This window comes from Hyperolius riggenbachi, chromosome 10, assembly GCF_040937935.1.
Source record: "Hyperolius riggenbachi isolate aHypRig1 chromosome 10, aHypRig1.pri, whole genome shotgun sequence".
Lineage (NCBI taxonomy): Eukaryota > Metazoa > Chordata > Amphibia > Anura > Hyperoliidae > Hyperolius > Hyperolius riggenbachi.
The window spans coordinates 247,975,946-248,002,795 of NC_090655.1; the positions used below are offsets into that span (position 1 = coordinate 247,975,946).

At 45.1% G+C, this 26,850-nt stretch overlaps 2 protein-coding genes across 4 annotated transcripts; both read right to left on the reverse strand.

The window, feature by feature from the left end:
- LOC137535183 (zinc finger protein 23-like) lies at window positions 1-22,843 on the reverse strand. Of its 3 annotated transcripts, none has more exons than XM_068256995.1 (4): window positions 9,076-9,105; window positions 4,778-4,875; window positions 3,583-4,684; window positions 1-1,336 (listed from the first exon to the last, which is right to left on the reverse strand). In XM_068256995.1, the coding sequence occupies exons 3-4, from the start codon at window positions 4,604-4,606 to the stop codon at window positions 123-125; spliced, it is 2,238 nt and encodes a 745-aa protein (XP_068113096.1). In that variant the 5' UTR covers window positions 4,607-4,684; window positions 4,778-4,875; window positions 9,076-9,105; the 3' UTR covers window positions 1-122. The 3 variants fall into 3 exon arrangements, with proteins under 3 accessions (XP_068113096.1, XP_068113094.1, XP_068113095.1); XM_068256993.1 differs by having other exon boundaries at window positions 1-1,339; XM_068256994.1 differs by lacking the exons at window positions 4,778-4,875; window positions 9,076-9,105 and adding an exon at window positions 22,761-22,843 and having other exon boundaries at window positions 1-1,339.
- On the reverse strand, window positions 16,464-26,593 carry LOC137535184 (oocyte zinc finger protein XlCOF6-like). Its single transcript, XM_068256996.1, has 3 exons — window positions 26,555-26,593; window positions 21,782-22,667; window positions 16,464-17,902 (listed from the first exon to the last, which is right to left on the reverse strand). Exons 1-3 carry the CDS (start codon window positions 26,585-26,587, stop codon window positions 16,686-16,688), a joined length of 2,136 nt encoding a protein of 711 aa, XP_068113097.1. The 5' UTR covers window positions 26,588-26,593; the 3' UTR covers window positions 16,464-16,685.
- Between the last annotated feature and the right edge of the window lie 257 nt (window positions 26,594-26,850).

The following is a 26,850-nucleotide window of genomic DNA, read 5'->3' on the forward strand; positions in this document are numbered from 1 at the left end:
CACTGTATATCTGGGGGAAAAAAAGCAGAGGGGGAGAGGGCAGACCGGCACCCAGAATGGTTTGCAGTAGGTCGCCTTGATTGATAATTTTGTCCCATGGTGTATACTGTATGACAGCAGTATCAGTGGGCGTAAGTCTTTTGATGTCTGCTTAGATTTGCTTTAGCCGTAAAGCTTTTCCCACACTCAGAACAAGAAAAGGGACGCTCTCCTCTGTGAGTTCTCTGGTGCTTAAGCAGGCTTCCTTTCTGACTGAAGCCTTTCCCACACTCTGAACACACAAACGGCCGCTCGCCAGTGTGTGTTGTCTGGTGTGTGAGTAGGTTACCTTTCATACTGAATCTTCTTCCACAATCTGAACATGAAAAGGGCCGCTCTCCTGTGTGACTTCTCTGATGATCAATTAATTTATTTTTACGAATAAAACCTTTCCCACACTCTGAACATGAAAAAGGACGCTCACCAGTGTGAATTTTCAGATGATCAGTTAATTTCCTTTTCCTAATGAAACACTTCCCACACTCTGAACATGAAAAAGGACGCTCACCTGTGTGAATCTTCTGGTGCATAAAATAGTTTTCTTTGGTAGTAAAGCATTTCCCACACACTGAACATGAAAAGGGCCGCTCGCCTGTGTGACTTCTTTGATGGGCAAGAAAACGTTCCTTCCGAATAAAACTCTTCCCGCACTCTGAACATGAAAAAGGACGCCCTCTTATATGAATTTTCAGGTGTTTAAGAAGTTTTCCTTTCAGAGTAAACCCCTTCCCACACTCTGAACATGATAAAGGAAACACAACTGTATGAGTACTTTGATGTGCTAGGAGGCTTCCTTTTGAAGCAAAACCTTTCCCACACTCTGAACATAAAAATGGCCGCTCATCTATGTGACTTTTCTGATGTCTCTCAAGGCTTTGTTTCAAACTAAAGCATTTCCCACACTCTGAACATGAAAAAGGACGCTCACCAGTGTGGCTTCTCTGATGGATAACAAGACGCGACTTCCTTGTGAAAAATTTATCACATTCAGAACATGGAAACATCTCCTCTCCTCCATGTCTGACACTACGAGATTTACCAGAAGATTCCTCAGAATCAGACAGGTCATGTGACCTCTCCTCACAGTGACCTCCAGGAGGGGTATTTAGGCCCACTGGATGTGACCTATCAGAAGATTCCTCAGGATTACAAGGATCTGGTGGTCTATCTGCACTGTAGCGTGTGTGATGCATATTTGCTACAATGTGCCTTACTCCTGGAGGATGCTGGGTAATGCCATTATTTCCTGCCGATACAGGAAAACTCCTCTTCAAGATATTTTCAACATTGTGCCCATCTGCTGGGAAATAACAAGAACATGAAAAGAAACATCCATATTCTGTACTCAGAGGTCATGTATGTTCATCTCGCAGAATAAACCTCACATCAGGGTTGATTCATTAAGTAAATAGCGCACCTAATGCACGCTATGGGCACTATTGGCAGCATAGCATGCATTATTACCTTCAGTCAGAGGAATGCTCGCTATGCACAGAATAGCGAGCGCTTAGCCAATAACTTCATCCTGCCTTGGACCTTTTCGGATCCCGTAACTTTAAAGGAAGTGATCGCTGCACTTTGATTGGCCCAATAGGCTGCTGGTCATGACAGTCCATGAAGTTACTAGTCCCGAAGGGGTCCAGGGCGGGACGAATGGATCGCCCGCTATTGGCTAAGCTCTCGCTATGCGAGTGCTCCTCTGACTAAAGGTAATAATGCACGCTATGCTGCCAATAGTGCACGTAGCATGCATTAAAGTGCATAAGGTTAACTAGCGCTAGTAACAGGAGTTTGCTCACGCTATTTCTTAGTGATTCAACCCCATAGTTACAGCAAAAGAATGAAAATCCTCAATATAGGAATAAAATACTATAACTGTAACACACTGAGGGTTAAGACATGAGGCAAAAAATCCTTATTTGTTGGAAACATAATGTTATACTGAGGAATGGAGATGGGCCTTTCATATGGTGTACAGTATCTCCTCCTCATTTGTTGGCACTATGATGTTATATTGAGGAATGGGGATGGACCTTTCATATAGTGTACAGTATCTCCTCATCATTTGTTGGTGCTATGATGTTATACTGAGGAATGGAGATGCGCCTTTCATATGGTGTACAGTATCTCCTCCTCATTTGTTGGTACTATGATGTTATACTGAGGAATGGAGATGGGCCTTTCATATGGTGTACAGTGTCTCCTCCTCATTTGTTGGTACTATGATGTTATACTGAGGAATGGAGATGGGCCTTTCATATGGTGTACAGTGTCTCCTCCTCATTTGTTGGTACTATGATGTTATACTGAGGAATGGAGATGGACCTTTCATATGGTGTACAGTATCTCCTCCTCATTTGTTGGTGCTTTGATGTTATACTGAGAAATGGAGATGGGCCTTTCATATAATGAACAGTATCACTTAGAATGAATGAATGAATGAATAAACCTGGAATTTCCCACTAAAATAACTGCAAGAGGTATCTTTAGTTTTGTAATCTGCCTTACAATCTCCAGCCTTATCTTCAAGGGAATAACTAGGAATCACTGGATCCCTCTGCGAAACTTTGGATGAGGCCCCCCTCCCCCCTTTGCTTTCTGCACAGATAAACTAAGAACCAAATGTATTCAATTGGCTAGCGCCAATGTGTTTTTCCCATGCGCCAACTTGAATGTGTTTTCCCCATACAGATAACATCAGACAGCAGTAAGGCACTGCACGCATTTTCTCTATCAGTAAAATTAGCTTCTGTGATAAAACCTGCATGTTTTCACACATACAGACACACATGGTGTGCAGAAAACACATACAGAAAACCGACAAACGAGTATGCTCCCAGCCTCAGCATACTACACTCACTCTGTCCTCCTCTGATGGAGCAGAAGGGGCTCTGAAGACTTCTTCAGCATCACTACAGTACAGAACACTTGGAGAGGGGAGGGGAGGGAGAGGCTGGGGGCGGGGCGTTGTACAGAAGACTCTACTGCACACTGAATAGGGACTGTCTACAAATCTTAGTCTACAAAACTTTGTATTATTTGTTATCAGTGGCTGAGTAGAGGCAGTCATTAGAACAGATGTGCAGTGAGCAGAAAGCTTTTTCTCTCCATGCCCAGACTCCTCAAGCATCACTACAGTACACAGCATTTGGGGAGGGGAAGAGAGGCTTGGGGTAGAGCAGCACTGTAAACAAGACCGTGCTGAACACTGAATAGGGACTGTCTACAAATCTTTGTCTACAAAACTTTGTATGATTCCTTACCAGTGGCTGAGCAGATGTAGTAATTAGAACAATTGTGCAAAGAGCAGAACGTTTTTTCTCTCCATTCCCTCAGTTGTCAGTCTCTCGGGACAGGGAAGAGAAACTTCTACCCCCACGGGGTCCCCTGAGGCTTCTGGCCCCCCTGCAGCTGCATCCCTTGCAGGGTCTATTGTTACGCCCCAGCTTATTTTATGAAATCATGTGAGGATAATTCTGCTTATGTTACACTCCCAGACATAAAATCAATATGTGAAATATTTCTAATTTGTTTCTTACTTACTTTCACTGATATCTAGAGAACATCCCTCCTCCTTACTTGTCCTCATTAAGTCACCCTCCTCGGTAGACTGCTGATCACTCCTCATATACATCTCTTCTTCCTCCTCTTTACTCATCATGTCCACCTCCTCAAAAGAGTACTGATTACTCCTCACATAGGTCTCTTCTTCTTCCTCTTTCATTATCCTCATGTCACCCTCCTCCATAATCTGCTGATCACTCCTCACATCTATCTTTTCTTCTTCCTCTTTACTTGTCCTCATCATGTCACCCTCTTCCATAGACTGCTGATCACTCCTCACATCTATCTTTTCTTCTTCCTCTTTACTTGTCCTCCTTATGTCACCCTCCTCGGTAAAGTGCTGATCACTTCTCATATACATCTCTTCTTCCTCCTCTTTACTTGTCCTCGTCATGTCCACCTCCTCAAAAGAGTACTGATTACTCCTCACATAGGTCTCTTCTTTCTCCACTTTAATAGTCCTCATCATGTCACCCTCTTCCAAAGATTGTTGATCACTCCTCACATAGTTCTCTTCTTCCTCCTTTTTAATTGTCCTCATCATGACACCCTCCTCCATAGACTGCTGATCACTCCTCACATAGTTCTCTTCTTCCTCCTTTTTAATTGTCCTCATTATGCCACCCTCCTTGGTAGATCGCTGATCACTCCTCACATACATCTCATCTTCTTCCTCTTTCATTATCCTCGTGTCACCCTCCTCCATAGACTGCTGATCACTCCTCACATATGTCTCTTCTTCCTCCTCTTTGACTGTCCTCATCATATCACCCTCCTCCATAATCTGCTGATCACTCCTCACATATATCTTTTCTTCTTCCTCTTTACTTGTCCTCATCATGTCACCCTCCTCCATAGACTGCTGATCACTCTTCACATACATCTCTTCTTCCTCCTCTTTAATTGTCCTAATCATGTCATCCTTCTCCATAGACCACTGATCACCCCTCACATATGTTTCTTCTTCCTCTTTAATTGTCCTCCTCATGTCACCCTCCTCCATAGACTAGTAGTCACTCCTCACATACTTCTCTTTTGTTTCCTCTTTAACCTTTGTTTTTAAAATAAACTGGTCTTCATCCTTAAAAAAAAATACAAAACATTTTAGCATTGAAGGACTGAGACTACAAATATAAAATAGTCATAGTTACTGCTCATTCCTAGTTCCACATACCTGATAATGGTGAGGGGTGGTGAGATATTCCTGTGGACAATCCTGGGAATAAAGAGGACCGGTACATCTCTCTGGTGGGTTTGTCAGACGGGATCTACCTGTAGGAAACACACACACTGACTGAATATGAGGGGACACGGCAACAAACAATTCTCAGAGTTTTCTCACAGATGTTTCCTCAGCTCAATAACATAATACTTGTTAACACCCAGCAAGGGAAAAGCACTGAAACATGGGTACGGAAAATGACAGTATGGAAAATTTGGTACAAACTTTGAGAACTTTTTTGTTGGGTTCAGAAGAGACATCTCAGTGATACGGTGTGGAAACATCTCATGTGAGAAAGCTGGAGAGAAAGGCTTAGTGAATTAGGACCAAAGTTTCTATGGGCCTGACTCAGTATAAAGGAAAAAAAATAAAATCAGACTCCATACTGTGAGGAACTTCGGGAGCACTCAGGGACAGGATATCTTCCAAAGCCTCCTGAGAGCTCCCAGAAGCGGTGTTACTTCACTTGGGGACAGCGGGGGAAGGAGAACGCTGAGAGGGGACAGGAAAGTCTCAATAGGATTAATTACTAAAGATTTGCTTTATCTGGAACTTTCCATGGGACCAATGATATTCAGAAATGAATGATTACTTAAAGGTCAACTGAAGTAAGAAGAATATGGATGCTGCCTTTTTTTTCCTTTTAAACAATACCAGTTGCCTGGCAGTCCTGCTGATCTATTTGGCTGCACTAGTGTCTGAATCACACCAAAAACAAGCATGCAGATAATCTTGTCAGATTTGACAATAATGTCAGAAACACCTGATCTGCTGCATGCTTGTTCAGGGTCTGTGCTTGAAAGTATTAGAGGCAGAGCCGCAGAGGATCGGCAGGGCAGCCAGGAAACTGGTATTGCTTTAAATTACAGTTGTCCTTTAACTTCCACAAAAAGTATGCAAGTCCCCGTGTCCCCATTGTGTCCCCCGGTAGCCCTGGGATCAGTGAAAGGGAACATGGTTCCCGATCACCGATCCCTGTCCCCTGCAGAAAAACCGAAGCGCTCACCCGTGAGGCTTCGACTCTTCTGCCCGGAAAAATGTACGCATCCCCCTTGTACTTCCGCATAGTGAGAAGTACAGGGAGGGAAACCAAAAATGAAGGTGGCCATCTTGTGGCCAAATAGTAAAACTACATCAACACATTTTCTACATTAAAATTTACACATCCAACAACATTAAAAAATAACTGTTTATGTCCCACACCAAAATATTCCCCAAATAAAATTTTTAATGGAAAAAAAAAAAAATTTCAAATAAACAAAAAAAAAAAAAGACATAAATAGTTACCTAAGGGTCTGAACTTTTTAAATATGCATTTGAAGGGGGTACACTACAAACATTTTAAAATTACAAGCTTGTAAATAGTGATGGACGCAAAACAGAAACAATGCACCTTTATTTCCAAATAAAATATTGGCACCATACATTGTGATAGGGACAAAATTTAAATGGTATAATAACCGAGACATACAGGCAAATAAAATACATAGGTTTTAATTATGGTAGCATGGATTATTTTAAAGCTATAATGGCCGAAAACTGAGAAATAATGAATTTTTTCCTTTTTTTTTCTTATTAATCCTGTTAAAATGCATTTACAGTAAAGTGGCTCTCAGCAAAATGTACCACCCACAGAAAGCCCAATTAGTGGCGGAAAAAACAAGATATAGATCAATAAATTGTGATAAGTAGTGATAAAGTTATTAGCGAATTAATGGGAGATGAAATTGCTCCGATGCATAAGGTGAAAAATCCCCGCGGGCTGAAATGGTTAATGTACCTGGGGCTTCTACCGGCCCCCTGCAGAAGTCCTGTGCCCACGCCTTCATGGAACGATCCTCCGGTCCCCGCAGTGGCCAGTCACTGAGCCACTGCGCCTGCACGGCCCAGGCCACGCACATCCTCGCTCACGTTGTCACCCTGCTCATGTTAAACTCTTTTTTTATCCGCAGTAAGGTTCACTTTCAGTACCCAGGACTTTGTATGTCCACCGTAAAGTATGACATTGAGTCACAAGACTGAAAGTGAATCTTAAGTAAAAATAAATGTAAAAAACATTGCCTCCTGCTCCTTCCTTTGGTTATCAGGCACCTTCTTGAGGCCAGTCTTCTCCCAATTCTGTCCACTCTGCATCCTCTGTTTGTGCGCTCCTGCACAGCTGTGTACTGGCCATGCACTGTTACTACTGTTTGTGAACCATGCATGTCAAGGCTGCATCCTCACCTGTGGGGGCTGTGCACAGCCATTTGAAAGCGCTATCCACATGGACAGCGCATGCACCCCGATCCAGTTGTAACCAGTCTGAGATGGTCGGGGGGAAGGGGGTGCTACATCAGCAGCAAAAAGGCCAGATTTGTACTCTCTACCGCCCAAGCCAACTGCCAGCAGCCACCCCCCTTCAGCATAGGTAGCCAGATGACTTCCTCTAGTATAAGATGCCAGACCCTTTGCCCCCCTAATATAGCTTGCTGCCCAACCGCACCTGTGGTCCCCTAGGCCATGGCATATGTGACCTTGGCTTAAATCTGGCCCTGAGCAGCAGTATGGAGGGGAGGCCAGGCACATGAGGGGCCACTGAGTGTCTGATAAAGATCTAGCTATGAACGTTACATCTACTTTTGTGTCAGGTTACACTTGCAGTAACTGCCCCAGAGTGTTCACAGGCTGTCAGAAGCTGCAGGGATTGGCAACAGCTGAAAAGTCAGCTAAATAAGATTTACCTCACACTATTCATTGCCGATCCCTGCCAGGATAGGATATTCCGGGGCAGCAACCTGTGCTTGGATCCCGGGCCAATCAAATGCATTTCCAGGTCATTTGGATCAGTTCCAATCAGCATAAGATTTGCATGGGACCCAGAATCACCAGGAAGTCATTAACCCTTTCCAATTCCAATCCGCTTTTTATGATCACACACGGTCTCCCTATCTCTTAATTTTACATGGCTGTGTGGGGGGAACGTGGGTGATCTCTGAGAGCTGCTGCAGTGGGTACCGGTGGAGTTTGTACACGAGGAGGCAACCTGTCTATCTGGGGGTTGAGAACCATGCCAGCTCTTGCGCTGTAGCTCCGCATCGCATAGCATGCTCGCCAGTGTAATATGCAATTACACAGCGTGGCGTGGTGCAGAAGTGCGACAAAGTGTCAGGCTTAGTAATAGTCTGAGCAGCCTGATGCCGGGTTGAACTGTATCCCACCGCAGTGCAGGCAACAGTCTACTTTAGGGGACCCAGCGGTAAACCTCATAGGGAAAAGTTCTACCTTGGCGGTAATCACGAGCACAGCTCGTCCATTACCGCTGCGGTGGATTTCTCAACCCCTGGAGGGTCTCTTTACACCAAATTTTCGGAGGGGGTGTAGCTAGCACTTGGCTAGCTACATCACCCCTCCGATCGCCGCCGGCACGCTCTGATTCCCCCGATCGCGCTGTTTTATACATACCCCCTAAACCCTCCCCAGGAGCCCGCGCCAGCGCAGCCTCTCCATAGCCTCCAGACGGCATGCCCAATCTTTGCCATAGCAACGCCTGAAGCTATGCCGGAAGTCTCGGCCATGGCGGGATCGTGGCCAGGTAAATATCTCTGGGGGCGAGCGGAGGGAGGACAGTGCCGGGGGACTTGGTGGCAAAGTGTAGCTAGCCTAGTGCTAGCTACACCAACATAGACACATTTTTTTTTAAAAAGCCACCCATGGCCGCAATTAATCGAACGCCAGGGTGGTTAATCATAGCACCCTCTTACAGCGCAAAGTCTTGTGATTGGCTGAACAGCGTGGGTGTAATTTACTCCTACCAATTGGAAACCTATCAGTTTGAGAGTGTGCCATTCAGCCAATCACATTAGCTAAATTTACCCATGAGGATTTTTGCTGGGTCCCCAAAATGCGCCAACGTAATATTTATATCACATGGCGCAGCGGCAGTCGGAAGGGGTTCAAAGTGTGGGAGTTAGTGGCAGATGCTGGGCCGGACTACACCTCCAGCGACAGACATATTTTTCCAGTCTGACATCAAGCGCTGGGGGGGGGGGGGGGGGGGCAGTCTACTGTCAGATGATCGGGAAGGAGTTACCCTTCTCCAGTATTCAGGGAAAGTTACAGAGTAATCACAGTATATACAGTTAAACTATTTTAACTAGAGATGATTAGCTATTTGTTCAAAAAAAGTTACCCCATGCATTAGTAGCACATAGGCCATGTCATCCTTTATTTTAATGTATTGTTATTATTAATATTAAGCAAAAACTCATTACCTCCTCTGCTGCCAGTTCCAGAAATGTCTGCATTTCATTTCCTGTTACATCTAACCCAGAACTTCCTGTTCGTATGCTCCGCCTTTTCCTGTTTACTGTTTCTGGCTATATGTCACCACCTGGTGTTTCATATAAGGAACTGCAGCTTCCACAGGAGACTTAATGGTCTTACTGGGTATTGAATGAAGTATTGATGGGCAACGTCTACTGACTGAGTCAGAAATTGAGTCAGAAATCTGGAGACTTTATTAGATTCTAGAGCCGCCAATTAATCAATCAGCAGCATGTTATTTAAGTTGCCCGCTCAGGAAGGAATTCGTCCCCAGATAGTGTCACTTCATATGGCACAAACTTTTCCAATTTGACAAATTTTTTGCTCACCACTAATTGTGCCATTGATGATCCAAACATTCCTGTTTGACAGGATCCAGAATTGCTTAAAAGGAAAACACTGAGGGCTTGTTCACACCTTGCGTTTTGTTTGAGCGCCGGCGATTTTTAAAAATGCTTTTATGAATTCATAAGTGAAAGAGTTCACTTCCTGACTGATGTCAAGAAGTGAAAAAAACGGAATCGCTCCACAAAAGCGCTTACAAAAGCGCTTTGTACAAAACCATAGTGTGCAGTGGAGCACCGGGAGGGAGAGAAAAACATGCAAAAAATTTAAAATCTCTGGCGTCTGCGATTTCCATTTTAGATGTGAACAAAGCTGAAATGTCAGATTGAAAGAGGCACTGTAGTGGCATACAGAAGAATATACTAAAGATAACACTTTCAATTATCCTGGTTTCAGCATCACAAACACTTCCAATATCTATTTAATTCTGTCTATTGGTATGTAGCCCCGCCTTCCCAGTGATGTCACAACCTAGGCTGATTAGTTATGCAGAATTCTCACTCCATAGCATTCTGGGAGATTGAGTATATTTTGTACTGGCTTCAGAACAAAGACTAAACAATGATTCTGCAGAATCCTGACAGCACTAAAGATGTACCACCTGTGATAAATTTCAGATAGTAAATCAGGGTAAGGAAAGATTTCAGAAGTGATAAACACTAAATTAATGAATACGGGGACCGAGAGGGAAAGGGGAAAGGAACATACAATGCACAGAGGTATGTGGATCCAGCAAGGTATACCTACAAAAATGGCGCCCACTAAAAATAGCACCGAAGACCAGCCAGCACCTATTCAGTAAGGAGACCTTGGGCAAGACTCTCTAACACTGCTACTTCCTACTGAGCTCGCCCTAGTGGCTGCAGCTCTGGCGTTTTGAGTCTCGCTCAGGGTATGCCGACCTGGCAAGGGTATTCCGGAGCTGCTGCGAAGGACAGATCGGCTGCCAGGGGCTGGAGGAAGCCCAAGGTAAGTAGATTTTTTTTTCATCTTTGGATGTTTCCTTTAAGTAGCTTTGCCTCAGGTCACCATTAACCTTCCTGGAGGTATAATTATTTATGAATTTTAGCGTCTGAAAACAGTGCAATTTTTTAACCTGCTTTTAGACCCTGCGGCATTCCTTGCACATTACTCATCTCCCATGGATCCAGCTCCGAGTTACCAATCTGAGCTGCGGATTTCCGTCACTAGCCTGACTCGGGGTTAATGCTAAGGAGGTTAAGACACAGAGGAAGGGGTGGGGCTTCTTACTGGGAGTGGCGCTTGTGACCGCAGGACCACTGGAGACTGTTCCTGGTGGGATTATTTCCCAGACTCAGGATGCAGCAGAGCAATTAAATAATTTCAGGCACAAATGGAGAACATAGATCACATATTATTTCATCTTTTTAATACAAAAAAACTACAACAACAAAGCAAAATAATACAGAAGTAATAAAAACGAGCTTTATGAAAACAAAAAGACAGGACAGTATAAAACAAACTTTACAAATAAAAATCAATATGCAGCAATATTCAGTGAAACTATTGGTTACCGTGTTTAAACATTTTCTGCAAAAATGTTGTGTTTTTGAGAAAATGAGTCCTCTGTGTACTGATCACATTCTGCACTGAGGTCTGTGAGTAGGTGGGACGTCCTGTAATTCTATGTGTGGGGGCTGTGTGTGGAGGCTGGAGGGCTGTGCGTGTGTGGGACCCCCTGTGAGCCTGTGTGTGGGGGCTGGAGGGCTGTGTGTGGGTGGGACCCTGTGATCCTGTGTGTGGAGGCTGGAGGGCTGTGTGTGGGTGGGACCCCCTGTGAGCCTGTGTGTGGGGGCTGGAGGGCTGTGTGTGGGTGGGACCCTGTGATCCTGTGTGTGGGGGGGCTGGAGGTTTGTGTGTAGGGGGGACCCCCTGTGAGCCTGTGTGTGGGGGCTGGAGGGCTGTGTGTAGGGGGGACCCCCTGTGATCCTGTGTGTGGGGGCTGGAGGGTTGTGTGTAGGGGGGACCCCCTGTGAGCCTGTGTGTGGGGGCTGGAGGGCTGTGTGTGGGTAGGACCCCCTGTGATCCTGTGTGTGGGGGCTGTGTGTGGGTGGGACCCCCTGTGATCCTGTGTGTGGGGGCTGGAGGGCTGTGTGTGGCTAGGACCCCCTGTGAGCCTGTGTGTGGAGGCTGGAGGGCTGTGTGTGAGTGGGACCCCCTGTGATCTGATGTGGGGGGGGCTGGAAGGCTGTGTGTGAGTGGGACCCCCTGTGATTCTGTGTGTGGAGGCTGGGGCGCTGTGTGTGAGTGGGACCCCCTGTGATCTGATGTGTGGGGGCTGGAGGGCTGTGTGTGAATAGGACCCCCTGTGATCCTGTGTGTGGGGGGCTGGAGGGCTGTGTGTGAGTGGGACCCCCTGTGATCCTGTGTGTGGGGGGGCTGGAGGGCTGTGTGTGGGTAGGACCCCCTGTGATCCTGTGTGTGGGGGCTGGAGGGCAGTGTGTGGGTGGGACCCCCTGTGATCCTGTGTGTGGGGGCTGGAGGGCTGTGTGTGAGTGGGACCCCCTGTAGTCCTGTGTGTGGAGGCTGGAGGGCTGTGTGTGGGTGGGACCCCCTGTGAGCCTGTGTGGGGGGGCTGGAGTGCAGTGTGTGGGTGGGACCCCCTGTGATGCTGTGTGTGGGGGCTGGAGGGCTGTGTGTGAGTGGGACCCCCTGTAGTCCTGTGTGTGGAGGCTGGAGGGCTGTGTGTGGGTGGGACCCCCTGTGAGCCTGTGTGGGGGGGCTGGAGGGCTGTGTGTGAGTAGGACCCCCTGTGATGCTGTGTGTGGGGGCTGGAGGGCTGTGTGTGAGTGGGACCCCCTGTGATCTGGTGTGTGGGGACTGGAAGGATGTGGCCGCTGTGCAGAAATTCCTGTGCTCTGGGAAGTGGGAGTCAGACTCCTCTAACCACTCTTATGCAGCGATGTGTACTACTGCTGTACTACGATGCAGCTACTGCTGATCCCAGATGAGTACACATCGCTGCGTATGAGTGTTTAGAGGAGCCTTTCTCCCACGTCCAAGAATACAGGTATTTCTGCACAGCGGCAGACAGATTTTTGCCTCTGAGCAATTACCTTCATGAAGGGGCCCTACCAGGCTCTGGAACGTTGGCTGTATGCTTTTACATGGAACCAATAAAGATTTACTTTGGCTGTGCCAGCTCTTTTTTCTATTGAATATTGATGAGAAGGCTCCACTCCGCCCAGCAGCCTTCACATTTATGTTCTCTGCAGGGTCTCCACTACGTTCTCATACAGCTCTTACTATTGATAGAACAATTCATACTTTCCAAATGTGAAACTGTAACCTCACCAGCTCTCAAGGATGTAACATAAAAGGCATTTCATTGCTGCAAACGCTTAGGAATTTCAAAGTTACAGTGGGAAGCGAAGGTTTGGGCAACGTTGTTAATCATCATGATTTTCCTGTATAAATTGTTGGTTGTTATGATAAAAAATGTCAGTTAAATATATCATATAGGAGACACACACAGTGATATTTGAGACGTGAAATTAAATTTATTGGATTTACAGAAAGTGTGCAATAATTGCTTAAACAAAATTAGCCAGGTGCATAAATGTGGACACCACAAAAAAGAAATGAAATCAACGTTTAGTAGATCCTCCTTTTGCAGAAATTACAGCCTCTAAACGCTTCCTGTAGTTTCCAATGAGAGTCTGGATTCCGGTTGAAGGTATTTTGGACCATTCCTCTTTACAAAACATCTCTAGTTCATTTAGGTTTCATGGCTTCCGAGCATGGACAGCTTTCCTTAACTCACACCACAGATTTTCAATTATATTCAGGTCTGGGGACGGAGATGGCCATTCCAGAACGTTGTACTTGTTCCTCTGCATGAATGCCTTAGTGGATTTTGAGCAGTGTTTTGGGTCGTTGTCTTGTTGAAAGATCCAGCCCCGGCGCAGCTTCAGCTTTGTCACTGATTCCTGGACATTGGTCTCCAGAATCTGCTGATACTGAGTGGAATCTATGCATCCCTCAACTTTGACAAGATTCCCAGTCCCTGCACTGGCCACACAGCCCCACAGCATGATGGAACCACCACCATATTTTACTGTAGGTAGCAGGTGTTTTTCTTGGAATACTGTGTTGTTTTTCCTCCATGCATAACGCTCCTTGTTTTGCCAAAATAACTCAATTTTAGATTGAGCAGTGCACAGCACCTTATTCCAAAATGAAGCTGGCTTGTCCAAATGTGCTGTAGCATTCCTCAAGCGGCTCTGTTTGTGCTGTGGGCGGAGAAAAGGCTTCCTCTGCATACAGCATCTCCTTGTGTAAAGTACGCCGAATGGTTGAACGATGCACAGTGACTCCATCTGCAGCAAGATGATGTTGTAGGTCTTTGGTGCTGGTCTGTGGGTTGACTCTGACTGTTCTCTTTTCTAGGTCTGCCACTTGGAGCCTTAACTTGAACTGAGCCTGTGGTCTTCCATTTCCTCAATATGTTCCTAACTGTAGAAACAGACAGCTGAAATCTCTGAGACAACTTTCTGTATCCTTCCCCTAAACCATGATGGTGAACATTGTTTGTCATCAGGTGATTTGAGAGTTGTTTTGAGACCCCCATGTTGCTACGCTTCAGAGAAATTTAACAGAGGAGGGAAACTTACAATTGACTCCCTTATATACTCTTTCTTATAATTTAATTCACCTGTGTATGTAGGTCAGGGGTCACTGAGCTTACCAAGCCAATTTGAGTTCCAATAATTAGTTCTAAAGGTTTTGGAATCAATAAAATGACAAATGCCCAAATTTATGCACCTGCCTAATTTTATTTAAACATTTATTGCATACTTTCTGTAAATGCAATAAACTTCATTTCACATCTCAAATATCACTGTGTGTGTCTCCAAAGTGCTTGCTGCGTGTTTAAAAAAAAAATGATTCAAATCGGCCCACCAGGGCCTGAGCGGTGCCCTCCGCTGTCACTGGATGAGCTGAGCTCATCCAGAACGCTAGGGAGGTTAACTGACATTTTTTATCATAACAACCAACAATTTATACGGGAAAATCATGACAATTATCAAGGTTGGACAAACTTTTTGCATCCGACTGTATATTATGATGGCATCTTCTTTTGGGAACAAAAAACTCCTGGCCAGGAAGCTGACATTCTACCCTGTCAGCTACCCGGCCTGTCATTGCTAACGTGGATGCCACAGCATGGCGTCGATATAAGAAGATTCACAGGAGCCCCATATCAGCTGAGTTCTAGCGTGTAGCCCTGCCACCTTGCAGAAAAAGGCCATTGCCATATTTTATAGAAAAGGCCAGGGCCATTTCATGCAAGGGGCAGAGCTAAGCACTGGAACCCAGCTGATATGGGATTCTAATAAATAAATTAACCAGACAATGGCCTCAATTCACTAAGCAGTTTAGACTAGTCTACTGATGGTTTGGTCAGTTGCATCAAACGGGAATTTACTATTACCAAATGTTTTCGACCTGTTTTTAGACCTGGTCTAAAACATTTGGTAATTAGGTCAGTAAAGCAGGGGAAATTATCAAAAGATGCAATTCACAAACGAGTAGCTATGAATGACTGACATCCTTCTCCTTTGATAAGCTCTCCTCTGCATACAATTAAACTCCTGCATAATTAATTCAAAAGGTTCCATCCTCATATCTAAAATACCTCACAGAATTACTTTACCTACAGAAATCAGCTGGTCTAATCTCTGTCAGAAAAAGTGGGCGTGGTTACTGGTTGCCTTTGTGAATTGTGTAATTGCTGAATGTTAGACCAGGTCTAAAGGTGCGTACACACGCACTACGGAAGTCAACGACGGGTCCGTCAAACCCTCCCGATGGGCGGACTTGAGTGGATCATTCAGGAAAAGCCTTATCAGTCCGCCGACAGTGCGTACACACGCACTACTGTCGTCTGAAAGTCCGCCCAGCGGGAGGGTCTGATGGACCCGTCATTGGCTTCGGTAGTGCGTGTGTACGCACCTTTAAACATTACATCAAACCATCAGTAGACAAAAAATATCTGTAGACTAGTCTAAACTGCTTAGTGAATTGAGGCCAATGTGTTAGGACATTCCAACTTTTAAGCATTAGCGTACCTCTGTGTTTTTTTGCTGTACACCAGAGATGTAATTTAACTAAAATTAGGAAATAGCTGTAGAGTAGCTGTTAAATAGAAATAAAACATCCAATGGGCCCTAAGCAATCTAACTGTGGGTACATGTAAGAGTGATGTGCAGGTACTCTGCAGGGGAATGAGGGGATTCTTCCTCTACTACACATTCTTCATGCACAATCTGAACATGGACCAGGCCCTAGGCAATATGACTGTGGGTACATGTAAGAGTGATGTGCAGGTACTCTGCAGGAGAATGAGGGAATTCTTCCTGTACTACACATTCTTCATGCACAATCTGAACCAGGTTTATGGGTGATACCAATATACTCTGTGTTCAATGTGCACAATATTATCAGTGGATTCACAGCAGCCCTGCAGGGAGTGCATATGTAGAGTATAGCACTACTTTATGACTCAAATATAATAACATATCAAATGTATTGATTTCATGAGCAAATGGAGTTTGAAAAACATGTAGAATTGGTACAGGAGCTGACAATAGTTACGTGTTTAGCCAACACCCAAATGCACTTGTTTAAAAAAAATAACAGCTGATATAAAAAATAATTACTCTCTTGTAATGAACTGAAATACATATTAAAATGACATATGAAGTTCAGTTTGCAAAATAGCCCAGATGGATGTCGCTATAGTGACTAGAGAAGGTCAATAAAATGCAAACAATTCTGAGTTGATGCAGGAGCATGCAAATTTTGCATGGAAATGTATGCAGCTTGAAAAAGGACCAATCAACTCCTGCAAGCTGCACACATTTGCATACCAAATTTGCATAAACCTGCATCAACACAGAATTATTTGCATCTCATTGGCCATCTTACAGCCAAGATGCTATTATACACACTATGTATATATGTCCTGGTCACTATGGGGGGGTTAACACCGCGGTCCTCAAGTGGTTAATTACAGTTTAAATGCAGTAGGAGTTGGAGTCAGAGCATTTCAGTACGACTCAGATTACGGGTATAAAACTCTAAATCCAGATATATCTGGATAGGGATGGGGGCAGCCCAGCACCCAAAATGGTTTGCGGCAGGTCTCCTTGATTGATAATTATGTTCCATGGTGTATATGTCAGCTGTATCAGTGGGCGTAAGTCTTTTGATGTCTGCTTAGATTTGCTTTAGCCGTAAAGCTTTTCCCACACTCAGGACAAGAAAAGGGACGCTCTCCTCTGTGAATTCTCTGGTGCTTAAGCAGGCTTCCTTTCTGACTGAAGCCTTTCCCACACTCTGAACACACAAACGGCCGCTCGCCAGTGTGTGTTGTCTGGTGTGTGAGTAGGTTACCTTTCATACTGAATCTTCTTCCACAATCTGAACATGAAAATGGCTGCTCGCCTGTGTGACTTCTCTGATGATCAATTAATTTATTTTTACGAATAAAACTTTTCCCACACTCTGAACATGAAAAAGGACGCTCACCAGTGTGAATTTTCAGATGATCAGTTAATTTTCTTTTCCGAATGAAACACTTCCCACACTCTGAACATGAAAAAGGACGCTCACCTGTGTGAATCTTCTGGTGCATAAAATAGTTTTCTTTGGTAGTAAAGCATTTCCCACATACTGAGCATGAAAAGGGCCGCTCGCCTGTGTGACTTCTTTGATGGGCAAGAAAACGTTCATTCCGAATAAAACTTTTCCCGCACTCTGAACATGAAAAAGGACGCCCTCTTATATGAATTTTCTGGTGTTTAAGAAGTTTTCCTTTCAGAGTAAACCCTTTCCCACACTCTGAACATGATAAAGGAAACACACCTGTGTGAGTATTTTGATGTGCAAGGAGGCTTACTTTCGAAGCAAAACCTTTCCCACACTCTGAACATGAAAATGGCTGCTCATCTGTGTGACTTTTGTGATGTCTCTCAAGGCTTTGTTTAAAACTAAAGCATTTCCCACACTCTGAACATGAAAAAGGACGCTCACCAGTGTGGCTTCTCTGATGCATAACAAGACGCGACTTCCTTGTGAAATATTTATCACATTCAGTACATACAAATATTTTCTCACCTCCATGTCTGACACTACGAGATTTACCAGAAGATTCCTCAGAATCAGATGGGTCATGTGACTTCTCCTCACAGTGACCTCCCGGATGGGTATTTAGGCCCACTGGATGTGACCTATCAGAAGATTCCTCAGAATTACAAGGATCTGGTGGTCTATCTGCAGCGTAAAGTCTGTGATGTGTATTTGGAATAATGTGCCTTACTCCTGGAGGATGCTGGGTAATGCCATTATCTCCTGCCGATACAGGAAAACTCCTCTTCAAGATATTTTCAACACTGTGCCCATCTGCTGGGAAATAACAGGAACATGAAAAGAAACCTCCATATTCTGTACTCAGAGGTCATGTATGTTCATCTCGCAGAATAAACCTCACATAGGGGTTGATGCACTAAGTAAATAGCGCACCTAATGCTGACTACGGGCACTATTGGCAGCATAGCATGCATTATTACCTTCAGTCAGAGGAACACTCGCTATGCACAGCATAGCGAGCGCTTAGCCAATAACGTCATCCTGCCCATGACCCCTTCGGATCCCGTAACTTTAAAGGAAGTGATCGCTGCACTTTTATTGGCCCAATAGGCTGCCTGTCATGACAGTCCATGAAGTTACTAGACCCGAAGGGGTCCAGGGGGGGATGAATGGACCGCCTGCTATTGGCTAATCTCTCGCTATGCGAGTGCTCCTCTGACTAAAGGTAATAATGCACGCTATGCTGCTAATAGTGCACATAGCATGCATTAAAGTGCACAAGGTTAACTAGCGCTAGTAACAGGAGTTTACTCACGCTATTTCTTAGTGATTCAACTCCAGAGTTACAGCAAAAGAATGAAAATCACCAATATAGGAATACAATACTATAACTGTAACACACTGAGGGATAAGACATGAGGCAAAAAACCCTTGTTTGTTGGAAACATAATGTTACACTGAGGAATGGAGATAGGCCTTTCATATGGTGTACAGCATCTCCTCCTCATTTGTTGGTACTATGATGTTATACTGAGGAATGGAGATGGGCCTTTCATATGGAGTACAGTATCTTCTCCTCATTTGTTGGTGCTATGATGCTATACTGAGGAATGGAGATGGGCCTTTCATATGGTGTACAGTATCTCCTCCTCATTTGTTGGTGCTATGATGCTATACTGAGGAATGGAGATGGGCCTTTCATATGATGTACAGTATCTCCTCCTCATTTGTTGGTACTATGGTGTTATACTGAGGAATGGAGACGGGCCTTTCATATGGTGTACAGTATCCCATCCTCATTTGTTGGTGCTATGATGTTATACTGAGGAATGAAAATGGACCTTTCATATGGTGTACAGTATCTCCTCCTCATTTGTTGGTACTATGAAGTCATACTGAGGAATGGAGATGGGCCTTTCATATGGTGTACAGTATCTCCTCCTCATTTGTTGGTACTATGATGTTATACTGAGGAATGGAGATGGGCCTTTCATATGGTGTACAGTATCTCCTCCTCATTTGTTGGTACTATGATGTTACACTGAGGAATAGAGAGGGGCCTTTCATATGGTGTACAGTATCTCCTCCTCATTTGTTGGTACTATGATGTTATACTGAGGAATGGAGATGGGCCTTTCATATGGTGTACAGTATCTCCTCCTCATTTGTTGGTACTATGGTGTTATACTGAGGAATGGAGACGGGCCTTTCATATGGTGTACAGTATCCCATCCTCATTTGTTGGTACGATGATGTTACACTGAGGAATGGAGAGGGGCCTTTCATATGGTGTACAGTATCCCATCCTCATTTGTTGGTACTATGATGTTGTACTGAGGAATGGAGATAGGCCTTTCATATGGTGTACAGTATCTCCTCCTCATTTGTTGGTACTATGAAGTCATACTGAGGAATGGAGATGGGCCTTTCATATGGTGTACAGTATCTCCTCCTCATTTGTTGGTACTATGATGTTATACTGAGGAATGGAGATGGGCCTTTCATATGGTGTACAGTATCTCCTCCTCATTTGCAGGTGCTATGATGTTATACTGAGGAATGGAGATGGGCCTTTCATATTGTGTACAGTATCTTCTCCTCATTTGCAGGTGCTATGATGTTATACTGAGGAATGGAGATGGGCCTTTCATATTGTGTACAGTATCTCCTCCTCATTTGCAGGTGCTGTGATGTTATACTGAGGAATGGAGATGGGCCTTTCATATGGTGTACAGTATCTCCTCCTCATTTGTTGGTACTATGATGTTATACTGAGGAATGGAGATGGGCCATTCATATGGTGTACAGTATCTCCTCCTCATTTGTTGGTACTATGATGTTATACTGAGGAATGGAGATGGGCCTTTCATATGGTGTACAGTATCTCCTCCTCATTTGTTGGTGCTATGATGTTATACTGAGGAATGGAGATGGGCCTTTCATATGGTGTACAGTATCTCCTCCATTTGTTGGTGCTATGATGTTATACTGAGGAATGGAGATGGGCCTTTCATATGGTGTACAGTTTCTCCTCCTCATTTGTTGGCACTATGATGTCGCACTGAGAAATGGAGATGGGCCTTTCATATGGTGTACAGTATCTCCTCCTCATTTGTTGGTACTATGATGTTATACTGAGGAATGGAGATGAGCCTTTCATATGGTGTACAGTATCTCCTCCTCATTTGTTGGTGCTATGATGTTATACTGAGGAATGGAGATGGACCTTTCATATGGTGTACAGTATCTCCTCATTTGTTGGTGCTATGAAGTTATACTGAGGAATGGAGATGGGCCTTTCATATGGTGTACAGTATCTCCTCCTCATTTGTTGGTGCTTTGATGTTATACTGAGAAATGGAGATGGGCCTTTCATATAATGAACAGTATCACTTAGAATGAATGCATAAACCTGGAATTTCCCGCTAAAATAACTGCAAGAGGTATCTTTAGTTTTGTAATCTGCCTTACAAACTCCATCCTTATCTTCAAGGGCATAGCTATGAATCACTGGGTCCCCCTGCCAAACTTTGGATGAGGCCCCCTCCCCCTTTGCTTTCTGCATAGGCAGTGTTCTCCCCAGAATTTTTTTCCAGCCGGGTGGCATGAAAAAATAGCCGGGTGGGGCGATAATGATAATGCAGGGCCAGTGCTTCTCTGCACAACCCTGCTCACAGCATAGGAGGTGGTGAGCCGATGACAGACGGGTGCTCACCAAAACTAGCCGGGTGGCGCACCCGGCTAAAAGAACCTGGGGAGAACACTGATAGGTAAACTAAGAACCAAAGTGAATCAATTAGCTGGCGCCAATGTGTTTTTCCTATGCGCCAACTTGAATGTGTTTTCCCCATGCAGATAAAACCAGACAGCAGTAAGGGACTGCACACATTTTCTCTATCAGTAACATTAGCATCTGTGATAAAACCTGCATGTTTTCACACATACAGACACACATGGTGTGCAGAAAACACATACAGAAAACCGCCAGGCGAGTATGCCCCCAGCCTCAGCATATTCTACTCACTCTGTCCTCCTCTGATGGAGCAGAAGAGGCTCTGCAGACTTCTCCAGCATCACTACGGTGCAGAACACTTGGAGAGGGGAGGGGAGGGAGAGGCTGGGGGCGGGGCGTTGTACAGAAGACTCTACTGCACACTGAATAGGGACTGTCTACAAATCTTAGTCTACAAAACTTTGTATGATTTGTTATCAGTGGCTGAGTAGATGCAGTCATTAGAACAGATGTGCAGTGAGCAGAAAGCTTTTTTATCTCCATGCCCAGACTCCTCAAGCATCACTACAGTACACAGCATTTGGGGAGGAGGTAGAGCAGCACTGTAAACAAGACCCTGCTGAACACTGAATAGGGACGGTCTACAAATCTTTGTCTACAAAACTTTGTATGATTCCTCATCAGTGGCTGAGCAGATGTGGTAATTAGAACAATTGTGCAAAGAGCAGAACATTTTTTCTCTCCATTACCTCAGTTGTCAGTCTCTCAGAACAGGGAAGAGAAACTTCTACCCCCACGGGGTCCCCTGAGGCTACTGGGCCCCCCTGCAGCTGCATCCCTTGCAGGGTCTATTGTTACGCCCCTGCATATTTTATGAAATCATGTGAAGATAATTCTGTTTATGTTACACTCCCAGACATAAAATCAATATGTGAAATATTTCTAATTTGTTTCTTACTTACTTTCACTGATATCTAGAGAACATCCCTCCTCCTTACTTGTCCTCCTTATGTCACCCTCCTCGGTAAAGTGCTGATCACTCCTCATATACATCTCTTCTTCCTCCTCTTTACTTGTCCTCATCATGTCCACCTCCTCAAAAGAGTACTGATTACTCCTCACATAGGTCTCTTCTTTCTCCACTTTAATAGTCCTCATCATGTCACCCTCTTCCAAAGATTGCTGATCACTCCTCACATAGTTCTCTTCTTCCTCCTTTTTAATTGTCCTCATCATGCCACCCTCCTCGGTAGACCGCTGATCACTCCTCACATACATCTCATCTTCTTCCTCTTTCATTATCCTCATGCCACCCTCCTCCATAGACTGCTGATCACTCCACACATATGTCTCTTCTTCCTCCTCTTTGACTGTCCTCATCATGTCACCCTCCCCCATAATCTGCTGATCACTCCTCACATCCATCTTTTCTTCTTCCTCTTTACTTGTCCTCATCATGTCACCCTCCTCCATAGACTGCTGATCACTCTTCACATACGTCTCTTCTTCCTCCTCTTTAATTGTCCTAATCATGTCAGCCTTCTCCATAGACCACTGATCACCCCTCACATATGTTTCTTCTTCCTCTTTAATTGTCCTCATCATGACACCCTCCCCCATAGACTGCTGATCACTCCTCACATATGTCTCTTCTTCTTCCTCTTTAATTGTTCTCCTTGTTTCACCCTCCTCCATAGATTGATGATCATTTCTCACATTCGTCTCCTCTTCTTCCTCTTTAATTGTCCTCATCATGTCACCCTCCTCCATAGACTGCTGATCACTCCTCACATACTTCTTTTTTGTTTCCTCTTTAACCTTTGTTTTTAAAATAAACTTATCTTCATCCTTAAAAAAAAATACAAAACATTTTAGCATTGAAGGACTGAGACTACAAATATAAAATAGTCATAGTTACTGCTCATTCCTAGTTCCACATACCTGATAATGGTGGGGGATGGTGAGATCTTCCTGTGGACAATCCTGGTAATAAAGAGGACCTGTACATCTCTCTGGTGGGTTTGTCATACTGGATATACCCCTAGGGAACACACACACACTGACTGAATATGAGGGGACAAGGCAACAAACAATTCTCAGAGTTTTCTCACAGAGGTTTCCTCAGCTCACTAACATAATACTTGTGCAACACCCAGCAAGGGAAAAGCACTGAAACATGGGTAAGAAAAATAAAAGTATGGAAAATTTGGTACAAACTTCGAGTACTTTTTTGTTGGGTTCTGAAGAGGCATCTCAGTGATACGGTGTGGAAATATCTCATGTGAGAAAGCTGGAGAGAAAGGCTTATTGAGTCAGGGCCAATGTTTCTATAGGCCTGGCTCAGTATAAAGGAAAAAAAATAAAAATCAGACTCCATACTGTGAGAGACTTCAGGAGCACTCAGGGACAGGATATCTTCCAAAGCCTCCTGAGGGCTCCCAGAAGCGGTGTTACTTCACTTGGGGACAGCGGGGGAACGAGAACGCTGAGAGGGGACAGGAAAGTCTCAATAGGATTAATTACTAAAGATTTGCTTTATCTGGAACTTTCCATGGGACCAATGATATTCAGAAATGAATAATTACTTAAAGGTCAACTGAAGTAAGAAGAATATGGATGCTGCCTTTTTTTTTCCTTTTAAACAATACCAGTTGCCTGGCAGTCCTGCTGATCTATTTGGCTGCAGTAGTGTCTGAATCTCACCAGAAACAAGCATGCAGCTAATCTTGTCAGATCTGACAATAATGTCAGAAACACCTGATCTGCTGCATGCTTGTTCAGGGTCTGTGGCTAAAAGTATTAGAGGCAGAGGATCAGCAGGGCAGCCTGGAAACTGGTATTGCTTTAAATGAAATAAATATGGCAGCCTCCATATGCCTCTCGCTACAGTTGTCCTTTAACTTCCACAAAAAGTATGCAAGTCCTCGTGTATCTAAGCAAGTATACAGTCTGCATGTATCCTATAAAGTATACAAGTCCTTGTTCTTCCCCTACTCCCTGCTATTAAAGTGAACCTTAACTGTGGATAAAAAAAAACAGAGTTTAATGTTTTACCAGCCCCCTGCAGAAGTCCTGTGCCCTCGCCTTCACGGAACGATCCTCCGGTACCCCGCAGTGGCTGCAGTGGCCAGTCGCTGAGCCACTGTGCCTGCACGGCCCTGGCCACGCACATTTATATCCGCAGTAAGGTTCACTTTCAGTATCCAGGACTTTGTATGTCCCCCGTAAAGTATGACAGTGAGTCACAAAACTGAAAGTTAATCTTAAGTGAAAATAAATGTAAAAAACATTGCTTCCTGCTCCTTCCTTAGGTTGTCAGGCCCCTTCTTGAGGCCAGTCTTCTCCTCCCATTCTGCCCACTCTGCGTCCTCTGTGCACTCCTGCACAGCTGTGTACTGGCCATGCACTGTTACTACTGTTTCTGAACCATGCATATCAAGGCCTCATCCCCACCTGTGGGCGCTGTGCACAGCCATTTGAAAGCGCTATCCACATGGACAGCGCATGCACCTCGCTCCAGCTGGAACCAGTCAGAGATGGTCGGGGGGAAGGGGGGGGGGGCTACAGCAGCAGCAACAAGGCCAGATTTGTACTCTTTACTGCCCAAGGCCACTGCCAGCAGCCACCCCCCTTTAGAATAAGTAGCCAGATGACTTCCTCTAGTATAACATGCCAGACCCTTTGCCCCCCTAATATAGCTTGCTGCCCAACCGCACTTGATCCTGTGGTGCCCTAGGCCATGGCCTATGAGGCCTTGGGTTAAATCCGGCCCTGAGCAGCAGTATGGAGGGGAGGCCAGGCACATGAGGGACCACTGAGTGTCTGATAAAGATCTAGCTATGAACTTCACATCTACTTTTGTGTCAGATTACACTTGCAGTAACTGCCCCAGAGTCCTCACAGGCTGTCAGAAGCTGCAGGGATTGGCAACAGCTGAAAAGCCAGCTACATAAGATTTACCTCACACTATCCATTGCTGATCCCTGCCAGGATAGAATATTCCCGGGGCAGCAACCTGTGCTTGGATCCCGGGCCAATCAAGTGCATTTCCAGTTCATTTGGATCAGTTCCAATCAGCATAAGATTTGCATGGAACCCGGAATCACCAGGAAGTCATTAACCCTTTCCAATCCGCTTTTTATGATCACACACGGTCTCCCTATCTCTTAATTTTACATGGCTGTGTGGGGGGAACGTGGGTGATCTCTGAGAGCTGCTGCAGGCAACAGTCTACCTTAGGGGACCCTGCGAAAAACCTCAAAGGTAAAAGTTTTTTAATCATAGCACCCTCTTACAGCACAAAGTCTTGTGATTGGCTAAACAGCGTGGCGGAATTTACTTCTACCAATTGTAAACCTATCAGTTTAACCACTTGAGGACCCACCCTTTACCCCCCCTTAAGGACCAGCGCTGTTTTAGCTGATCTGTGCTGGGTGGGCTCTGCAGCCCCCAGCACAGATCAGCTGGCAGGCAGAGCGACCAGATCGCCCCCCCTTTTTCCCCACTAGGGGGATGATGTGCTGGGGGGGTCTGATCGCTCCTGCCTGATGGGTGTTGCGGGGGGGGGCACCTCAAAGCCCCCCTCCGCTGCGGAATTCCTCCCCTCCCTCGCTATCCGTCCTGTGCAGCCAGTGACAGGCTGTCCCCTGTCACATGGCGGCGATCCCCGGCCGCTGATTGGCCGGGGATCGCCGATCTGCCTTACGGCGCTGCTGCGCAGCAGCGCCGTACAATGTAAACAAAGCGGATTATTTCCGCTTGTGTTTACATTTAGCCTGCGAGCCGCAATCGGCGGCCCGCAGGCTATTCACGGAGCCCCCCACCGTGAATTGACAGGAAGCAGCCGCTCGCGCGAGCGGCTGCTTCCTGATTAATTAGCCTGCAGCCGGCGACGCAGAACTGCGTCGCTGGTCCTGCAGCTGCCACTTTGCCGACGCGCGGTATGAGTGCGCGGTCGGCAAGTGGTTAAGAGTGTGCCATTCAGCCAATCACATTAGCTAAATTTACACATGAGGATTTTTGCTGGGTCCCCAAAATGCGCCAACGTAATATTTATATCACGTGGCGCAGCGGCAGTCGAAATGGTTTAAAGTGAGGGAGTTAATGGCAAATGCTGGGCTGGACTACATCTGGTGGGTGCACCTCCAGCGACAGACATATTTTTCCAGTCTGACATCAGGTGCTGGGGGCAGTCTATTGTCAGATGATCGGGAAGGGGTTACCCTTCTCCAGTATTCAGGGAAAGTTACAGAGTAATCACAGTATATACCAGCCTTTCTCAACCTTTCTATCATGGAGGAACCCTGCAAATAACTTTTGGATCTCAAGGAACCCCTGCAAACAATTTTTTTGTCCCGAGGAACCCCTGCATATATTTTGCAGGAGGCATGATCTTTAAAAGGGTGTGTGGCTGTTTATTTCACCACCCCCATTACACTACCACTCATTATACTGACTCCTGATACCCCAATTTAGAGCTTCTTGTTACAGTACCACCTATTATAATGTGCTCTATTATACTTCCCCCACGATGGGGGAAAATGCCAAGGAACCCCTGCAGAGTACTCAAGGAACCCTGGTTGAGAAAGCCTGGTATATACAGTTAAACTATTGTAACTAGAGATGATTAGCTATTTGTTCATAAAATAGTTACCCCATGCATCAGTAGCACACAGGCCATGTCATCATTTATTTTAATGTATTAATATTAATAATATTAAGCAAAAACTCATTACCTCCTCTGCTGCCAGTTCCAGAAATGTCTGCATTTCATTTCCTGTTACCTCTAACCCAGAACTTCCTGTTCGTATGCTCCGCCTTTTCCTGTTTACTGCTTCTGGCTATATGTCACCACCTGGTGTTTTATATAAGGAACTGCAGCTTCCACAGGAGACTTAATGGTCTTATGGGGTATTGAAACAGCTGCCCCATTTCAGTCATTACTGTTCCATAAATTACAAGTATTGATGGGCAACGTCCACGGACTGAGTCATACATTTTGTACTGGAGACTTTATTAGATTCTAGGGCCG

Coding starts and splice junctions, on each gene's coding strand:
- LOC137535184 (XM_068256996.1), bottom strand. CDS start 26,587: ATGCAGACATTTCTGGAACTGGCAGCAGAGGAG. Junction 22,668..26,554: donor TGGAACTGGCAGCAGAGGAG/GTAATGAGTTTT, acceptor TTTTTTTTTAAG/GATGAAGATAAGTTTATTTT. Junction 17,903..21,781: donor TTCTCTAGATATCAGTGAAA/GTAAGTAAGAAA, acceptor GTTATTTCCCAG/CAGATGGGCACAGTGTTGAA.
- LOC137535183 (XM_068256994.1), bottom strand. CDS start 4,606: ATGGAGGAGGGTGACATGAGGAGGACAATTAAAGAGGAAGAAGAAACA. Junction 1,340..3,582: donor TTCTCTAGATATCAGTGAAA/GTAAGTAAGAAA, acceptor GTTATTTCCCAG/CAGATGGGCACAATGTTGAA.